General features: G+C 38.5%; 1 protein-coding gene across 2 annotated transcripts in view; it reads right to left on the bottom strand.

Annotated features, from left to right (window-relative positions):
* The window catches only part of TRPS1 (transcriptional repressor GATA binding 1), a 253,726-nt gene that overhangs the window by 189,392 nt on the left and 48,154 nt on the right, over positions 1-16,180 (bottom strand). For both annotated transcript variants that reach the window (XM_082674391.1, XM_082674392.1), the window contains exon 3: positions 1,711-2,837. In XM_082674391.1, coding sequence (XP_082530517.1) covers positions 1,711-2,837 — 1,127 coding nt within the window. The remainder of the gene's footprint in view (positions 1-1,710; positions 2,838-16,180) is intronic.

Below are 16,180 nucleotides of genomic sequence, written 5' to 3'. Positions count from 1 at the left end.
TGTGTGTGTGTGTGTGTGTGTTGGCTAATTTCTTCATGATTAAAAAAAGCCTCCTCCTTCAAAAAAAGAATGGGTTATCTAATTTCTACATCGCTTAAGAAATGTACACGCACAGTATACATACTAACAAGGTTCGGAAGGAAGCTAATGTCTGCTTGCCCCAGAAATAAATAAGCATGCAGCTAACATCAAAAGAGCCAGAAACACTCACTGCAAGTGTGAACACATATTTGATCGCAGGACTGTGTCTTTCCCAGGGCTGACCTTATAAATTAAACAGTGTAAATCTCAAGGAAGTGTTTTCTGAACGTTTAGATCCACTGTGAACATTAGGATGCCCTTCAAATTAACGTGTAACATTGTTAGCCTATTGCTGGACATAAACTGCTTCGTTACTGGTGATTGAGAAAACAGACACACACTGGTACCAACACACAACTTTTTAAAATAATGGGAGGAACTATTTAAAATCTTGGGATGTGAAAATTTAAATAACCAGATTTTTAAACTAGGATATTGAGTCTGCAAATGGAAAAGCCCTTAAAAATAGTAAATAAAGCTCTTGACTTTGATGCTTAGAGGCATGATAACAAGAGTACCCAATACTCTGGAAGTAATAACTGAATGCACTATGCTACCAGGATTCTGCTAAATCATAAGTTCCATAAGGGCACTATGTTTATGTTCTTTTCTCCTATTTTATAATCAATGCCTGGCACTATGTGTATTTTTGGAGTTAATTAGTTAAGAAATGAATACATAAATGAAATAAAGATATGTATTCTGGGGCTTCCCTGGTGGCGTAGTTGTTGAGAGTCTGCCTGCCTTTGCAGGGGACACGGGTTCGTGCCCCGGTCTGGGAAGATCCCACATGCCGTGGAGCAGCTGGGCCCATGAGCCATGGCCGCTGAGCCTACGTGTCTGGAGCCTGTGCTCCGCAATGGGAGAGGCCACAACAGTGAGAGGCCCGCCTACCGCAAAAAAAAAAAAAAAAAGATATGTATTCTAAACTCATCTCTAGAAAGTATGAAAGATTAATTGGGAAAGTTAATGTTTATAACAAGAATAAGATGAAAGCAGAAGGAAAACAGTAACACACCTTACATCTATTTACGAATCTGAAACAACGTAAGCAGGTTTACTCGCTCAGAGTGTACAGAAACCCAAAGTCACACATATTACAGAGTTCTCTGCTTCACATTACTGTCTGTACGCAAAACAAGGATGTTGCTTAATTTTTTAAAACTAGAAGAATGTCCAATTTCATTTTAAAAGAAAAACGAGCAACATGTTCTCAAGCGGATTGTTTCCCAGTTGGAATAGAGAATAGTACATATTATAGCGGCATCTTTCATTTGGAAGCCGCTCCACCAAAAATCATGGGATGTGGGGTCATACTTAGCAAGGACAGACAAATGAATTGCGGTAAAACCAGCAACATTACCAGCATCACTGAGAATTTTAAAATATATTCAGTAGATGGTATAAAACAGGTATGAATCATAAGAGGAAACAGTTTGAAACAAGTGACCAAATTAAAATCTGTGGTTATCACATCTACCAATATAGAATCTGCAGTCTATGATCTTACAGAATGTGATCTTGTTCTATAACTGCCCAAGGTCACCACAATCACTCCCCAAAATTCTTGGGTCAGTCCTCTGGATACTTTCTATCATTTTCTCACTATTTTTCCCCCGTACGGCTTACCTGTAGTGTCGGGAAATCTCTTCTTCCACCTGGGTAATGAAATCACATTTGGTACATGAGTGTTCTTTGCTTTCCTTGACAGCCGGCTGCCCATCCGATCCTTGCAGGTGATTGCCTTCTTGTTTGACGTCCGATGCTTGGGACTCATGCACGCTCTCGTAATGAAAGAGGAGCACGTCCACGTCGGGGGTGGAGAAGGAACATTGGTGGCACTGGTGTTTGACTCTTGAGCTTCCGGCCGCCCCCGGAGACAAGTGCAAAAGCAAGAGCGCACAGTGGGAGCAATTACTTTTCCTACAAGCAAATGGATAAGTAATTTCTCCAAGGTGCTTTTCTGGGCTGCAAAGGCCTCTGGGACAGAAGGGACAGTGTTTAATGGTACACTTATGAATGTTATGGAGCTGTTGATAATGACGGAGAAGTGGCCCCACGACAATAACGTCGGGGCCATGGCTTTTGGAATATCTGAAGTCGCAGAACTGACAATTGTAGCTCGTGACCATATTATCCTCTGCTCCCTTGCTGGAGAAGTCCTTCTTCTTTGCCCCACTAGAGCCCTTGTCTGCCTTGGTCATTGGCTCCCCTTCTGCACTTTTGGCTAGATCATTCTGATTAATGACAGAGCCCCTGGACAGCTTGTCATTCAATTCTGGGTTAAGGCCACCTGACTGTGCTCCTCCATGCTGCTTGCCATAATGTTCTAGTAGCTTAAGTGAGCTTGATGACTCGCAGCTGAAACTACAAAATTTACACCAGTAGTAACTGGTGGCCTCTGTACCATTCTGTCTTGAATCAAGGGGTTTGATGGGCACCGAGTAACCAACAGGCGTGTCATCTCCTGCCTTGACTGTCATCTTGTCCTGCCACTTTCCCAAGTCTCCGGAATCACTGGACCGAAGTGCAGGGATGGATTTGTTAGAGTTCTTCTCTGAAGGTTTTGCACCCTCAGAGGAGGGGAGAGAAGCTTTTATTTTGTTCGGGTGAGTCTGAAGAAAATGTTGTTCTAGTTCCGTTGATGAGTTGCCCATATAAGTGAAATTGCAGAATTTACAGCGGAAGTACTTGGTGTTTCCTTGGCAGTCTGGTGTTTTCCGTCCAATGCCAATGAATGTTCCACCCGAAGTAACCTGGCATGGAAGAAATGGATGTTACTTTAAAGGTATCATTAATTCAGTGCTTTTTGTGGGAGGGAGGAGGTGACACTGCCAAGTATCCCACATCCAAAAATACAATAGTACTTCTGCTTATTATGAAATCACTTGAATAATCAGAGCCAAAGAAATTCACTCTTCATTACGCAACAGCAACTCTATGAGAGGCTCATTATGCAAAAATTTTTGGCCAAAGTACCTGATGAAGGTAAGTTATAAAAGTACTATAACTAATGCAAAGGATTTAATAATATATACTTTAAAAAAAAAAAAAACTACGAAGAAGACTTCCAATTAAAGAGGTTTTACTACTGTCTCCTTCAAATCCCGTGCCCGCGGAAGCAGCCAAATCACGTGGGATTTCTTCTCACAAAGCTAAGGGTTGCCATCAAAACCAGGGGCAACTGCTCAGAGATTACTCAACGCAGGCGTCCTCCAAGGAAATCCTCTGTTCAGTTCCTACAGCAGTAAGGCTGCAAAGATGAAGTCTATCTTTTGGGTAAAATAAAGGTGCTAAATGACCACACAAAATGGCTTATGGTTAAAGCCCGAGAACGCACAATTAGACTGAAAGTAAAATGAAATCATCGGTGGGCTTGAGATCTTGGTGAAGGAGGGTCGATGTGAGGAGTTTAAAATGTTTCCTCATCTAGGACAAATGAAATAAAGAAAACCTTCCAGGGCTTTATTTGATTAAGGCTCTGTCTCATAGAAAAGACTCAGCCCCTCCCATGAGCGGGTCACGGGGACAGTCAAGGGCCAAAATAAAATAATTTCACCATAAAAATCACCAGAGCTCTGTCTTCTATCCAAAATTATAAAATTGTGTATAGTGTTAGGGCAATGAAGGCCTTCAAGGGGCATTTTATCTAAACCTCTTCTCTGGGTGAAGAACCACATCAGGCAGCATGACTAAGTGCTAGCATCCAGCAGCCAAAATTCACTGTTTAGGAGAGTTTTTGACAGAAATGCTCCAAAGGGGGAGAAATTTCCTCTTTCAACAATCAGGGAATTTTTGAATTTTTCCAGCAACCAGATGCAACAGATTAAGCACGTGGCATAATCGTGTTCTTCTTCCACAGCTGCTCAAAAATGACATGTGTGATCACCGCTCACATCCAAATCACTCCATGAGGAAAGTCTCGAGCATCTCAAAATCGTTTAAAAGATTCTCCTTAATATGCAAATAATATTCCTTTAGCGCACTGAGAGACACAGTTGTTCTCTACTATACAGGACTAAGATTGAAGTCTGTTCTGTCACTTAAAGAGAGGTGTGACCTGGATCAAATTACTTAACCTCTCTGGCCAACAGTTTCCTCACTGGGGGCCACCTTTAAACTTACTTCCAATATTACAGTTGGAGGAAATGTGCATGAACACATCAACAGCTCATTTACTATACATTAAGATTAATAAATTATGAAGTTCTCCCACAGCCGTTAATCGAAGGATGACAATGTTCCACTTTAAACAGTGTCTATATTCACCATGGCAAACACCCAGATTTCAGTCTGTTGACAGCAGAGCATTATCTAAAGCAGAAGGGCAAGAATGGGGGCACCCTCCTAGGCAGGAACCTGACAATTAATCATTGGTGTAAAGGATGTCAAAGTCAGACTACACAAGGTAAGTCTAACACCATTCTAACCTCACACTTTAGTGACCAAAGCAAATAAAATCTGCACTGAAATGTAATGCATAATATTGCAAAATTCATCCATTTCCCAATTCGCTAGAGGTGAGAAGAACCTTGTTTTCAAAAACAAAATGAACCTTTCAATGGGATGCCACCTACTCAGGTACTTGGTTCAGGAACTTCAACTTGAATCAAAAGGAGCAAATTCAGAACTATCCCAACCTTCTCTAACGTGAGCAAAGAAAGCTAGTGTACAAACTCCAGAAATGGAAATTTGCTTCTCTGAGCTACCACATTGCTTCAGAGCTGCTGAGTTTCCTTAATAGAAAATGTTTTTAACTTCTGCTTGTAGAACGGGGATTCCTGAGAAACCATGACACATCATCACTGTTTCTTTGATTTTGCAATCTTCAGGCCTCACGTTCCATGTCCACACTGAGAGGGCCGAGCAAAGAGCACATACAGTCTTAAAAAAGCCCTAAACTTATGATTTTGAAGGGAATTTAAAGCATCACAACATCCCTTCCAGTATTTGACATCAACTTTAAGAGTCAGAAAATCCATGCTAAGAAAGACTAGTAACAGGTGAAGAGAACATTTCATACCAAAAACTGCCAATAAATCATTTTGGTCTGGGATTAACTAAGCTACTATGAAAACTGAATTAAATCTTTAAAGTTGGCAGTGTCTATGTGTCTAAAGGTTGTGTGTTTAGCCAACTCCATTGTTTAGGATGCTTTTAATGGTTATATACTTTATACTGAAAAGTGCCTTCAGACTCCCCCCTGCCCTTTCAAAAACCAACCAAGCAACCAAATAACACAAGGATCTAACTTAACGGCAAGAACAAAAATACTGACACTTGTACAGATTATCTATTTGCCTTCCTGGTAAACAGCAGTTAATCATATTAGTATTACATATTATTAAAAGCTAATATAGTATTAGAATTACACATCTTACATATTATAAAAGCCAACTTTGGAAAACATAATTACTCAGCGTTCTATTCCTTTTCTCTTTCCAAAATAGGGTTTTAAGGTTACATTTGTGGCCATTTCTATGCTATGTCTATGAGAGATGTACCTTAAGTCATGGCGAAATATGACTGTTGTACAATATATCATTTAACTGAATTCTGAAATAAATATAATTTATTATTTTAGGACACCATACCTAAGACTAAACCATACCCATTTCATGTTCATGACCCACGAATGCTGACTTAAAACAATTCTTTTCTAGGTTAAACCCAAATACACAGCAAGAACAGTTAATGCAAAATCAATGTTTTGCAGCAACAGTTTATTTAATCTTATTGCCAGGAAACAGCACCCACACATTCAGAGAATTATTTCTAACTTTCCAAACGGTTGAACCCAGCAAGGAATAGAAAAACTTATTCCCTAGCTATGGCTATACTAAAAAGAGATCACAAGCAGAACAAAGAATATAAACTTCAGTCTTTCTTCTTTTGCTAACCAGAACTTTAATGAAAACCCATAATCCAGTAGTGCCTTTGATACAGATATCCACATTTAAAAATTCCCATTTAACTGCAAATTCCGTTTGGACTAAAAATTACACCTATTCATTCATCTACTTAGTAGCTACTGGTTATTTAGCTTGTGCCAATCTCTGTGACAGACATCAGGATACAACAGCGAAAACCTAGACCACAACTCTGCTTTTAAATTACTTATACTTTAAGATCAAAATTTGTAGGTGGGCTTCCCTGGTGGCGCAGTGGTTGGGAGTCTGCCTGCCGATGCAGGGGACACAGGTTCGTGCCCTTGTCTGGGAGGATCCCACATGCCGTGGAGCAGCTAGGCCTGTAAGCCATGGCTGCTGAGCCTGCGCGCCCGGAGCCTGTACTCTGCAAGGGGAGAGGCCCGCGTACCACAAAAAAAAAAAAAAAAAAAATTGTAGGTAAAATCCTTTATTTATTTGTATGTATCTTTACTTGCATTTGTTTGCTCCCAAGGGAAGTTCTCAAGTTAAATCCTGTAGAAAGACACACTATTTAACCTTCTGGCACCTCAGTTTCATCATCTTTGTGGCTATAAATAATATTGTACACTTTGCCATTTTATAGGATTATCGTGAGGATAACGTGAGAGAATGCATCCAAAAAGTGACTTGCAAAAGTCTACATGACTGCTGGCCAACAGAACTCCTGAACTGACGGAAATGTTCTGTAGTCCACCCTGTCCAGTACAGCGGCCACTAGCGAAGTGCTACTGAACACTTGAAACAGAGCTAGTGCAACTGAAGAAGTGATTGTTTTTAATTTAATTTGTCATTTTTATGAATTTTTCATAAATTTAGTTTTAATGAATTGGAATTTAAATAGCCCCACGTAGCTGGTGAATACCATATCAGAGCACACTCTACAGTATTATTCACACGAATGGGACTATTATTTAATAAAATGAACTATCTCTGAATTTCTCCCACCAATGAAATGAAAAGACTAAACAGAAGGGGAAGTGGTAAAGTCAAATTCAAATACTTGTCACCCCTAGTATTCTTAGCTGTAAACGTAAAAGTTCAGTTCTGTTGTTACTAAGCTAATGCTTCCATTTACATTCCTTCTTGGACTGAAGGAATGGTATTACATTCATCTTTGGAAGTAAGCAGGAGCTCAATACACTTTGGTTGAATGAATGAACTAGTTATTGGAGATGTGAAATCTCCCACTTACTTGGGCTATGGGAGCTATACTAATTCACGGCCCTATTATCATTGACTCAACCTGACATATGGGTTTCTTCAAAAAACAAGACAAATTGCATCTTTCAACCCAAAACCAAACGACTATGGGGTCATTCGCTTGTGAATTAGAGCTATACAGGAACACCCAAGATACCTGTTAAGGCATGAAAAAGAACAAATTTTAAGTTGTTTTTCACTGATTGAGCACTGTGATGTCTTTTTATTCTATTTTAACCTCAGTTCTAAAAACTCTTCCTTCCATGTAGTTTGTTCCATGCGTTTCATTTATAATTTATCTACATATGGCTTTTCACAAAAATGTTTCACTATAGAAGTTAAAAATATAAAAGGTTGGCTTTTTTTCAAGGTCTTTAACCTCAATTTAGCTCTTTCCTCCTAATAATATGGAACAAAACCTAGTAAGAATAGGATCTAAAAGAATATGTCACAGGGAAAGATCTTCTAAAGCCTCAGAACTCTTAAAATGACACTTTAGCAAATGTACTTATTTTCAATGGAACAAAAAGAGTTGTTTGAACTAAACACAAACTCTTCCTCAGATGTGGTTCATACTCAAGGACTGTAATTGATAGCAACAGAGACAATTAGGAGGGTACTAATTTAAAAGGACTTGAGGTTACAGGCTGATCGTCAAAAAAAGTCAAACCACGACTGTAAAAAACTAAGTTGTTAAAAATCACTGTTCAAATACTGAAGTCACAAATAACGTGAAGAAATCTGTCAGGGCCAATCTTGGCTGAAAATAACTAAATTCAGAATCTATGTGCTAATCTACATAGGGAATGTTTCCGCGTTGCACAGTTCTTTAAAACACACTGCAGAATATAGGGTGTGCCTCAACGATGTATCTTTGATGGAAATTAAGTATTTAAAAATTTCAATAACAAATCTAATTAAACGGCAGTCAGCTCAGTCACATGCTATCATAGCCTATTCTTTGTGTCGCTGGTATAAATCCCATATACATCTTTGTCATTGGATTTATAAGAGCCAGCTAATTTTTTTGGGGGTGAGGGCAAAACCTAAATTGGTAGAGGTGCAAATATAAGGATAAAATACTGCTTATCCTTAATTATCTACATTTTTCTAATAAATGTTTTGTATTACAATAATAAACAGTCTATCCCAAACTGGTTTTCTTATTTTACTCAGCATAATATCAATCTAATTTTCTATGGTTATTTGGTATTTGGACAGATAGAAAACGGGTAAACCTTAAAGTCAGTCTCACTAATTTAGAAGGTAATCTTTTAGGGGAAAATATGCAAAAGAAAACTGAAAATGCAGTGCAAGTGGATGATAAGACTGAGTACGTTATCCACAGCGGTCCTCTCCTCCAGCTGATCTGCCATGGCCGCTGGCTCATACTGGAGATAAATAATAATTGCATGTTTGTTCTAAAGAGGGTCTTAATGAGAAAACAGAGTTGAATCACTGTGGAACATCCTTCCTCCAGGGAAGGGAGATTTGTGGCATGCTTACTATGTGCCAAGCACTGGGAGACACAAGGAAATGACAAAGTCCCAAACCCCCAACGTGTCTGCATTTTAGTGCATAAAGTTCCCAGGTAAATAGATGACAACAGTGGAATATGTGCTTCTGCTGAAAGCTGTACCAAGTTCCATGACCACACAGAGGAAAAGCCCCTAACCTACACCGACTGGTCCACAAAGACTTCCGGAAGGAGGTGACAACTGAGCTGTGGACAGATGAGTTGGCATTTGGGATGAGCCTCAAAGGCAGTGATCTCAGAAAGGTTTCTCAGGTGCAGGAAACAAAATGAGTAAAGCATAAATGAGGATGAAACAGTGCAAGTTGCTTTCAGGAAATGTGGAGGAAGTTCGGGGGTGAGAGAGAATTTGGAAAAGTGATGTCTTAATGGACAGTCTACACTGACTTACACAAGTATAATTAAAACGATCTACTTTTTTTATAGAAAGTAGACCTATACTTCCTACAGAACACAGGAAGACAGATCTCTAAGTGAAATTTTTAAAAATTAAAGAAAGGAAGGAAGGGAGGGAAGGAGGATGGGTAAGAGAAGAGATGGAGGAAAGGAAGGATAAAGAGGAAGCAGGGAGGAAAAAGAACAGAAAGAAACAGAAACCAAAGGAAGGCAAGAAGGGGGAGGAAGGAAGGGAGAGCAGATGAGAAGAGAAAGAACAGAAGGGAACAGAAAGAGAAAGTAAATAAGTAAATAAGCCACTAAGAATTTACTAAGTAAACATTAAGGGTGGTGCCACTGGCGGGGCGGGGGCGGGGCGGGACCTCTCTGGTGGCGCATTGGTTAAGAATCCACCTGCCAATGCAGGGGACATGGGTTCGAGCCCTGGTCCGGGAAGATCCCACATGCCATGGAGCAACTAAACCCGTGCACCACAACTACTGAGCCTGTGCTCTAGAGCCTACGAGCCACAACAACTGAACCCACGTGCCACAACTACTGAAGCCCATGCGCCTAGAGCCCATGCTCCACAACAAGAGAAGCCACTGCAATGAGAAGTCCGCGCGCTCGCCGCGACTAGAGAAAGCCCACACGCAGTAACAAAAACCCAGCGCAGCCAAAAATAAATAATAAAATAAAATAAATTAAAAAAAACAAAAAAGGGTGGTGCCGGGGAAAGAATATAGAAGGAAAGCCAGGACAAATCACTCCATTGTTTGGAGAGAGATACAAATCAGAAAGACATCCAGGAGAACTGACATTTCCGGCCTGACTGACTTGAAAATGGGAGTCTAGAAAAAAGGAGAGGAACACAAAGTTGTTTTAGGGAAGGAACTAACAACTTTACTTCTACACACGTCGACTTGGAGATGCCAGTTGGAATATCGAGGTGGAGCTACCTGCCCATCAGCTGGCAAAACAGGTCTCAGAACAAACGACTGTTTATTATTAAGATTCCCAATATGTTACTGGACTCATGAAAGAATGCAGGTGTTCTTTATCTTACATCAACAGGTCATCTAAATATTAAAGGAGAATGGCTGGACAATTAGACTCTCTTTGAATTCTCAAGCCCCTCATGGTAGTCCCCAGTTTCTTCACTTTCAGCATCTGGGGACCTCACACAGCTCTGAGCATGGCTGGGGAATGAGTACAATCAAGTTAGACAGTCTAAAAGTATTCTGAGTTCCTCTGCCTCCACACCCATTCCATTACTTACTCAAAGGCAAAGAGTAAAACCTTAATCACCCAGCCTTGGAGAACATAAATGGAAGCTGGGTGCATCTCCTTAACACTGAATCTTCATAGAAAAACCAACCTAAATTGTGCCTAGTAATCAAAAGAGGGGAATACGATGCTCAGACCATCTACTGAATCATAAAATCCTAAAACGAAGTCCTTCAAACAAGGGGGCTATGAAGTAAATCAAATACATGGATGACGTGTCCCTTAATGTGGGGATAAAACATTTCATCCTTAATTGATAAAATCAAAATTTGGCCCTTATGCACTCTATCAGAACTAGTTTCTGCAGCCAAAGTACCAGTGAAAATGAATCACAGTAATTAAGAAAAGACAAATCAGCAAAATTAATTCTCTTTTCAATGATTTCAATTATAAGCTAGTAAGCTCAAATAAGGCAGCATTACACTCCAGGGTTTGGATAAGAGATCATCTCAAAGAAATCACTGAAGTCCCCAAATTCAATGCAATTCACAGAGTATGCATCAAACAGCCCTGGTGTACCAGTCTTATATCAGCTCCCTTACATGCGGCTGGTCTGTCTTCCGTTGCTTTTCTAGTTGCAGTAAACTCAGTCTTACAACTGGGAAGGCCATATATTATGGTGGTTGTGAAGACAACATTCTGTAGCCTATTGACCCTGGTTTATACCCCCTTTACCCCACTTCAACTCTGTGAGCTTGGGCAGGTTACTTTCATCCCTCTATGTCTGTTTCCTCATTTTTTAAAATGGACATAATAGTAGTGTCAACTTCAAAGGTTTTTATGAAGATGAGTTAATTAATACACGTAAAGAGCTTAGATCTACATATACACGTAAGAAACCCTTAATAAATGCTAACTCTTATTAGGACTGAATCCAAAATTGGGGGAAAAAACAGGACATATGTGTAATTTTGATTATGGAAGCTAAAAAATAAAAGAAGGATAGATAATATTTAAAGTAATACAGAAAAATAAATTTCATATTTGATTTCCAATTAAAATTAAACACGGTCTTCTCTGATATTCTAAACATGCATAACATTGACTTTAAACTTTAGAATCATATGATGAAGAATTCAAGAGGTCTATGGTCTAACGATTTTCAGACACAGACTCCAGGAAGGAAATCAGAAAATGAAAGAGAACTGCTCTTTTTTCCCACTTTCCTGGAGTTAGCATACTACTTATGTATCCGTGTTTCCAACAGCTGTACATATGCTATAATTACAATGACCCAAGAAACAAAAAGCACTGAATAATCTGCTGACGTGATATGGTTAGCAGAACATGCCATGTGGAGATAAAATTTTTATTGAGTTGAATAATGCTAAATTCGATTGAATGCACTGATAACCATGATTCCTTCTTCTAAACATTCTGCTTAGAGAGAAATACGGATATTCAAGAAAGTGATACATGTTCTCTAAACGATGGCAAATAGACTGAAAATCAAAGAGGGACTGACATTTATCATACTGACCCTCTTGTAACAAAGCCAAATGGAGATTTAACCATCATGCAGGTAAAAGGATTAATGAAGATGGTCAAACTATTCCATCCGGGTGGCTACATTATAAAGCTCGGCTATCTTCATGATGAAAATAACCTGGTAAATGCCAGAACATTGCTTTGCTTTTATGGCCTTAGGGTGAGCATATGTTTTATTTTGCACACTTTATTACTTGTTAAAGAGACACGGTCCTGAAAATAAGTACGGGTTCATATGCCAAACATTCCATACTCTAGAGAGAGTCTGAAGTGATTCAAGTCTCATTCACCAGCGTTTCTAAAGAGCAATTGTCCTCAACTCAGAAGAACAAAGCAACAGAACCTGCTAAGATCTACAGCTTCCCTCCTGCTCCAGGATCAAAGGAAACGGCGAGGCAAAAAATAAATATTTGGAGGTTAAAATTCAAGAAAATTCAAAATAGACCAAAACGAGATGAATGTTCTCTGGATTTTCCTTTTTTTCCAGACCAAACTGTAACCCCCCGTTCACATGAATGTACGGGCACATGTTAAGAATCTATAAAGCTCATGGACTTAAATATATTGAAAATACAAACACAAAAGATGACTTCCTAGCTCAAAAAATCTGTTCTTCCTGCTTCTAACATGACATATTGTGCAACTCTGATAAAAAATATTTATAAAACAGAAACTCAGTGCTCCTAGCTCAAACACAAGACAATCACTGAGATTCTTCTGTTAACCTTAAAATTTCATTCAGGGCCAAAATGAATTTAATAGCTGGCATCCTGTAGCTCCCTTCTTAGAGGCCTGAATAATGCAGAATAACAGGAAAGGTTTCCTAATATGAAAAGGCACCATATACATTGTGAGCATTTATAAACTTGGGCTAGCTTAAACACTTTCCCGTGGGAAGCACAACTTGACAAGACTCCGACTTTTATAACTTGATCTGAGGGCTAAGAGCTCCCCCATAAAGATGATGCAAACACCCTAATGCACCACACATTAAGCCCTAATGAAACAGCAAAGTCCGAGTTTAACAATGCAGGCCTCCGTTCAGCGATGGTTTAAATATAAGCATGATAAAGCAGATTAGAAAGAAAGAGGCTGTAATTACTTTCTGAAGAACTCAATCTCTTGTCCTATTATCAGTCTATACGTGAGCCTCAAGGGCTGAATACAGGTAGTAAAAATTGCATGAAGGGCTTAGCCACCATGCCACAGCCATTCTTTTTAAAACTTTAAGCACAATAATTGATAAAACACGCAGGGGAAATTTAAAAATTGAGAAACTAACATCCGGGCCAAGTCAATGAGTCCTAAGCTAGCCATTATATTTTTCCTTATTTTTTCTTGGTAAAGGTCTGTGTCTCTTCTGATTCCAGGGCTGGGTATGCTACCTCATGGTGTGTGAGGGATCTGAATTCAACAGACTCAGAAATGACCGTCCAGATTTTATGATGGCCCTTTAAAATGACCTCCATTATCTGGCCGGGGCTTTGTCGATTATGAAGTACAAAGAAACGTTGTTTGACACTATTTTTACAAATTTGTAATTCTTTGACTTCATGATGTGTAATAAAACTTACACAGAAGTGGATACCGTCAGTAAAAGCATGTCAAAACTTCCTATATTAACTTCAATACAGGTCAAATAATCTGAACTTGGAACTAGAAATCTTAAAATTTGTTTAAATTATTTCTTTTTCCCCAACCGTATATCTCATGTTTGCACTCAAGTCAGTTTGAATTATTTAAAACCATCCATGCCAAACCAAAATACAGATCAAAGCCACAGAGTTCTTAAGTCCTCTACTTCTGGCTTCTGTTCCTTTTTTCTTGGCCTAAAATGTCATAAATCTATCATTAACCACCAACTGTCCTGAATGTTAAAAAAAAAAAAAAAAAGTTTAATTGAAAAAGATTAATGAATCGCTCATCTATTACTTCAACTAGCTTAAATTACAGATTGGTATCAATAATTCCTGGAATGGAATGATTATTTGTCTTTAATCCCCGTATTTACCAACATCTTTATCAGAATACACACAAGCCATTAACTTGCTATCAATTTCTGACAAAACTGCATTAAAGAAATTCTGAAGTCAGCATTTTACTTCCCACAGCTTTTAGTCTCCACACAGCTCACATGCAGGAAAGAACCTCTCAAACGGCATTTCAGCAACACAAACATATGCGGGTGAAAAAGGGGGACTTCATATGCGCTTTTATTCAATGTACGCATATAGCAAAGCTTCCTGATATTTATTTCAGCATAAAAATATTAATAAGTTATTTATCTTCAGACATGTTTCTGCATCAACATCTGGTGTGTGTGTAAAGTATTCAAGATTAACATTTGGCCTAAAGTACATTTAGTGTGCTTTTCCCAAACTGAAGAAAGTTAACTCTCTTTAGGCTTCTTTTCTCTCTCCAATTGTTTCTTCGAAAGAATCAGTCACTTTTTCCATAGATCCCTGTTTTCTATTTTTAGCCATATTATTTCTCTTTGAAAAAAAAAATTGATTTTAACAAGATTATCTCCCTCCGTGCGATTTCCTACCATTTCTGTCTTCTTTACTGGGCACTGCTGCGAGGATTTAGGAGACAGCAGAGTCTAGGATCAGCTGTTTTATTTCTAGTTCTATTAGTTCAAACTCAGCTCCCACATCTGTTTTATTTCTAAAATCACTGCCCAGGAAAAGTGTCCAGCTCGTTCTACCCAAACATAAACTTTACTATAAATAACTAGGAACCTAACAAATAACTGTTTGGGGGAAATGGAAGTGTGTTTAAAAATCTGAATTCTTCCAAACTATAGGCCCTTAGTAATCTTCGTTTTAGAGCCTTCCTGACAGCCCAGATCAGCTTCCCTCAGAAGTTGTCCCCAGAGTGAACAAACTGAAACCCCGGCCGGAAATCCAGGTATTAACATCATATTCCTCGCTAATTATAAAACACCATTTCACATACTGACATTATTCACTTCTAACCCTTTTATCTAAAACACGTATTTGCTTTCCAATCATAGTTTGACAGCAGAATGTATCTGACACAAGCCAGTGAAATGATCTTTAATAAGACAGCAGTTCAAAGCATGTAGCTTTCATGCATAATAACTATGTTGGCTTAATTTGCTGCACCACAGAAATCATTCTATTTGTGGAAATTCACAAAGTAAGATGGAATTTTGAGAGCTTTACAAAGATGAAACTGGCTTTTTAAGAGTTCTTCTTTATCTCCCTTAAAGTGAAAAGATCGCCATTCTGACGTTTTTAAAGCACTTGGAAATTTCTCTTCTGATCCTTCTTACAAGTATTGCAAAATATATTCACTACTTGTTATTTATAACCCCTCCGCCTGTCTTTCTTAATTGGCACTAGGTCAAAAGAGAGGTCTAGAACAAATGTGCTGCAGCTACTGAGTTGATAAAAATGATTGATATTTTCAGGGATTGAGGAGGCCAAATAAGTGTGATGAGATTTCATTAGTTCTCAGGTACTTCTTCTAATCATTCCTAAAGAAGGTTAATATTAAACCTAATATGTTTTGAAATCACTGGCCTAATAATACAATAAAAATCTACAGACTGTAACAGAAACTAATACACTTTCTCAAGCTGATTGTCCGTTTCAACTATACTAAAATTGCTAAAATGAAATGAATACATTACTTAAGAGTCCGTTCTGCATTTCATTCTATTTGAAATGGTAGGGTTTTTTTTTTTTTTATCTCACATATGCCTTAAGCTAACACAGAAGGGGTAGATCAAAAAGGTGTGCCAGTTTTAATAAAAGTGGAAATCTAAATTACTACTAAATGCTTTCATAAATTATGATTTTCTTTAAACGCAGTAAGGAATGCTTTATTGGTCCACACCAAGGTCATTCTGGTGTCCCTAGTACTTACACTCACATTGACTTCTTTTTAAATCAATTTTTAAAATTTTATTTCCAAAGTTTCATTTGCAATTATGTTGCCTTTTCAGTAGTACATCTCTGCAACCATCAGTGTGACCCAACTCTGGTCCAGTTTGGCAGAGTGTAAAATTAAATCCTCATCCAAGACACAGGAAAGACCCTCCCTGAAGTAAAGGCTATAGCAAAAGATTTATAATCTAAAACTAGTACAAAGCATGAATTACTATCGTGTAGAACCATAAAGATTAGTGCCATTTTTGGAAGACTCTGAAAACATCAAATTACCATGAAATATGTCCAGAAATATGAAGCCAAGCTAATTCCATGAAAAAACTTTTCCCAGCCTAATAGAAATGTTGGGATTATTTTCCATGATGAGA

Source organism: Grampus griseus (genome assembly GCF_964374135.1).
Source record: "Grampus griseus genome assembly, chromosome: 17".
Lineage (NCBI taxonomy): Eukaryota > Metazoa > Chordata > Mammalia > Artiodactyla > Delphinidae > Grampus > Grampus griseus.
Note: the sequence above shows the minus strand (reverse complement) of the source record. Positions and strands in the feature narration are given on the sequence as shown.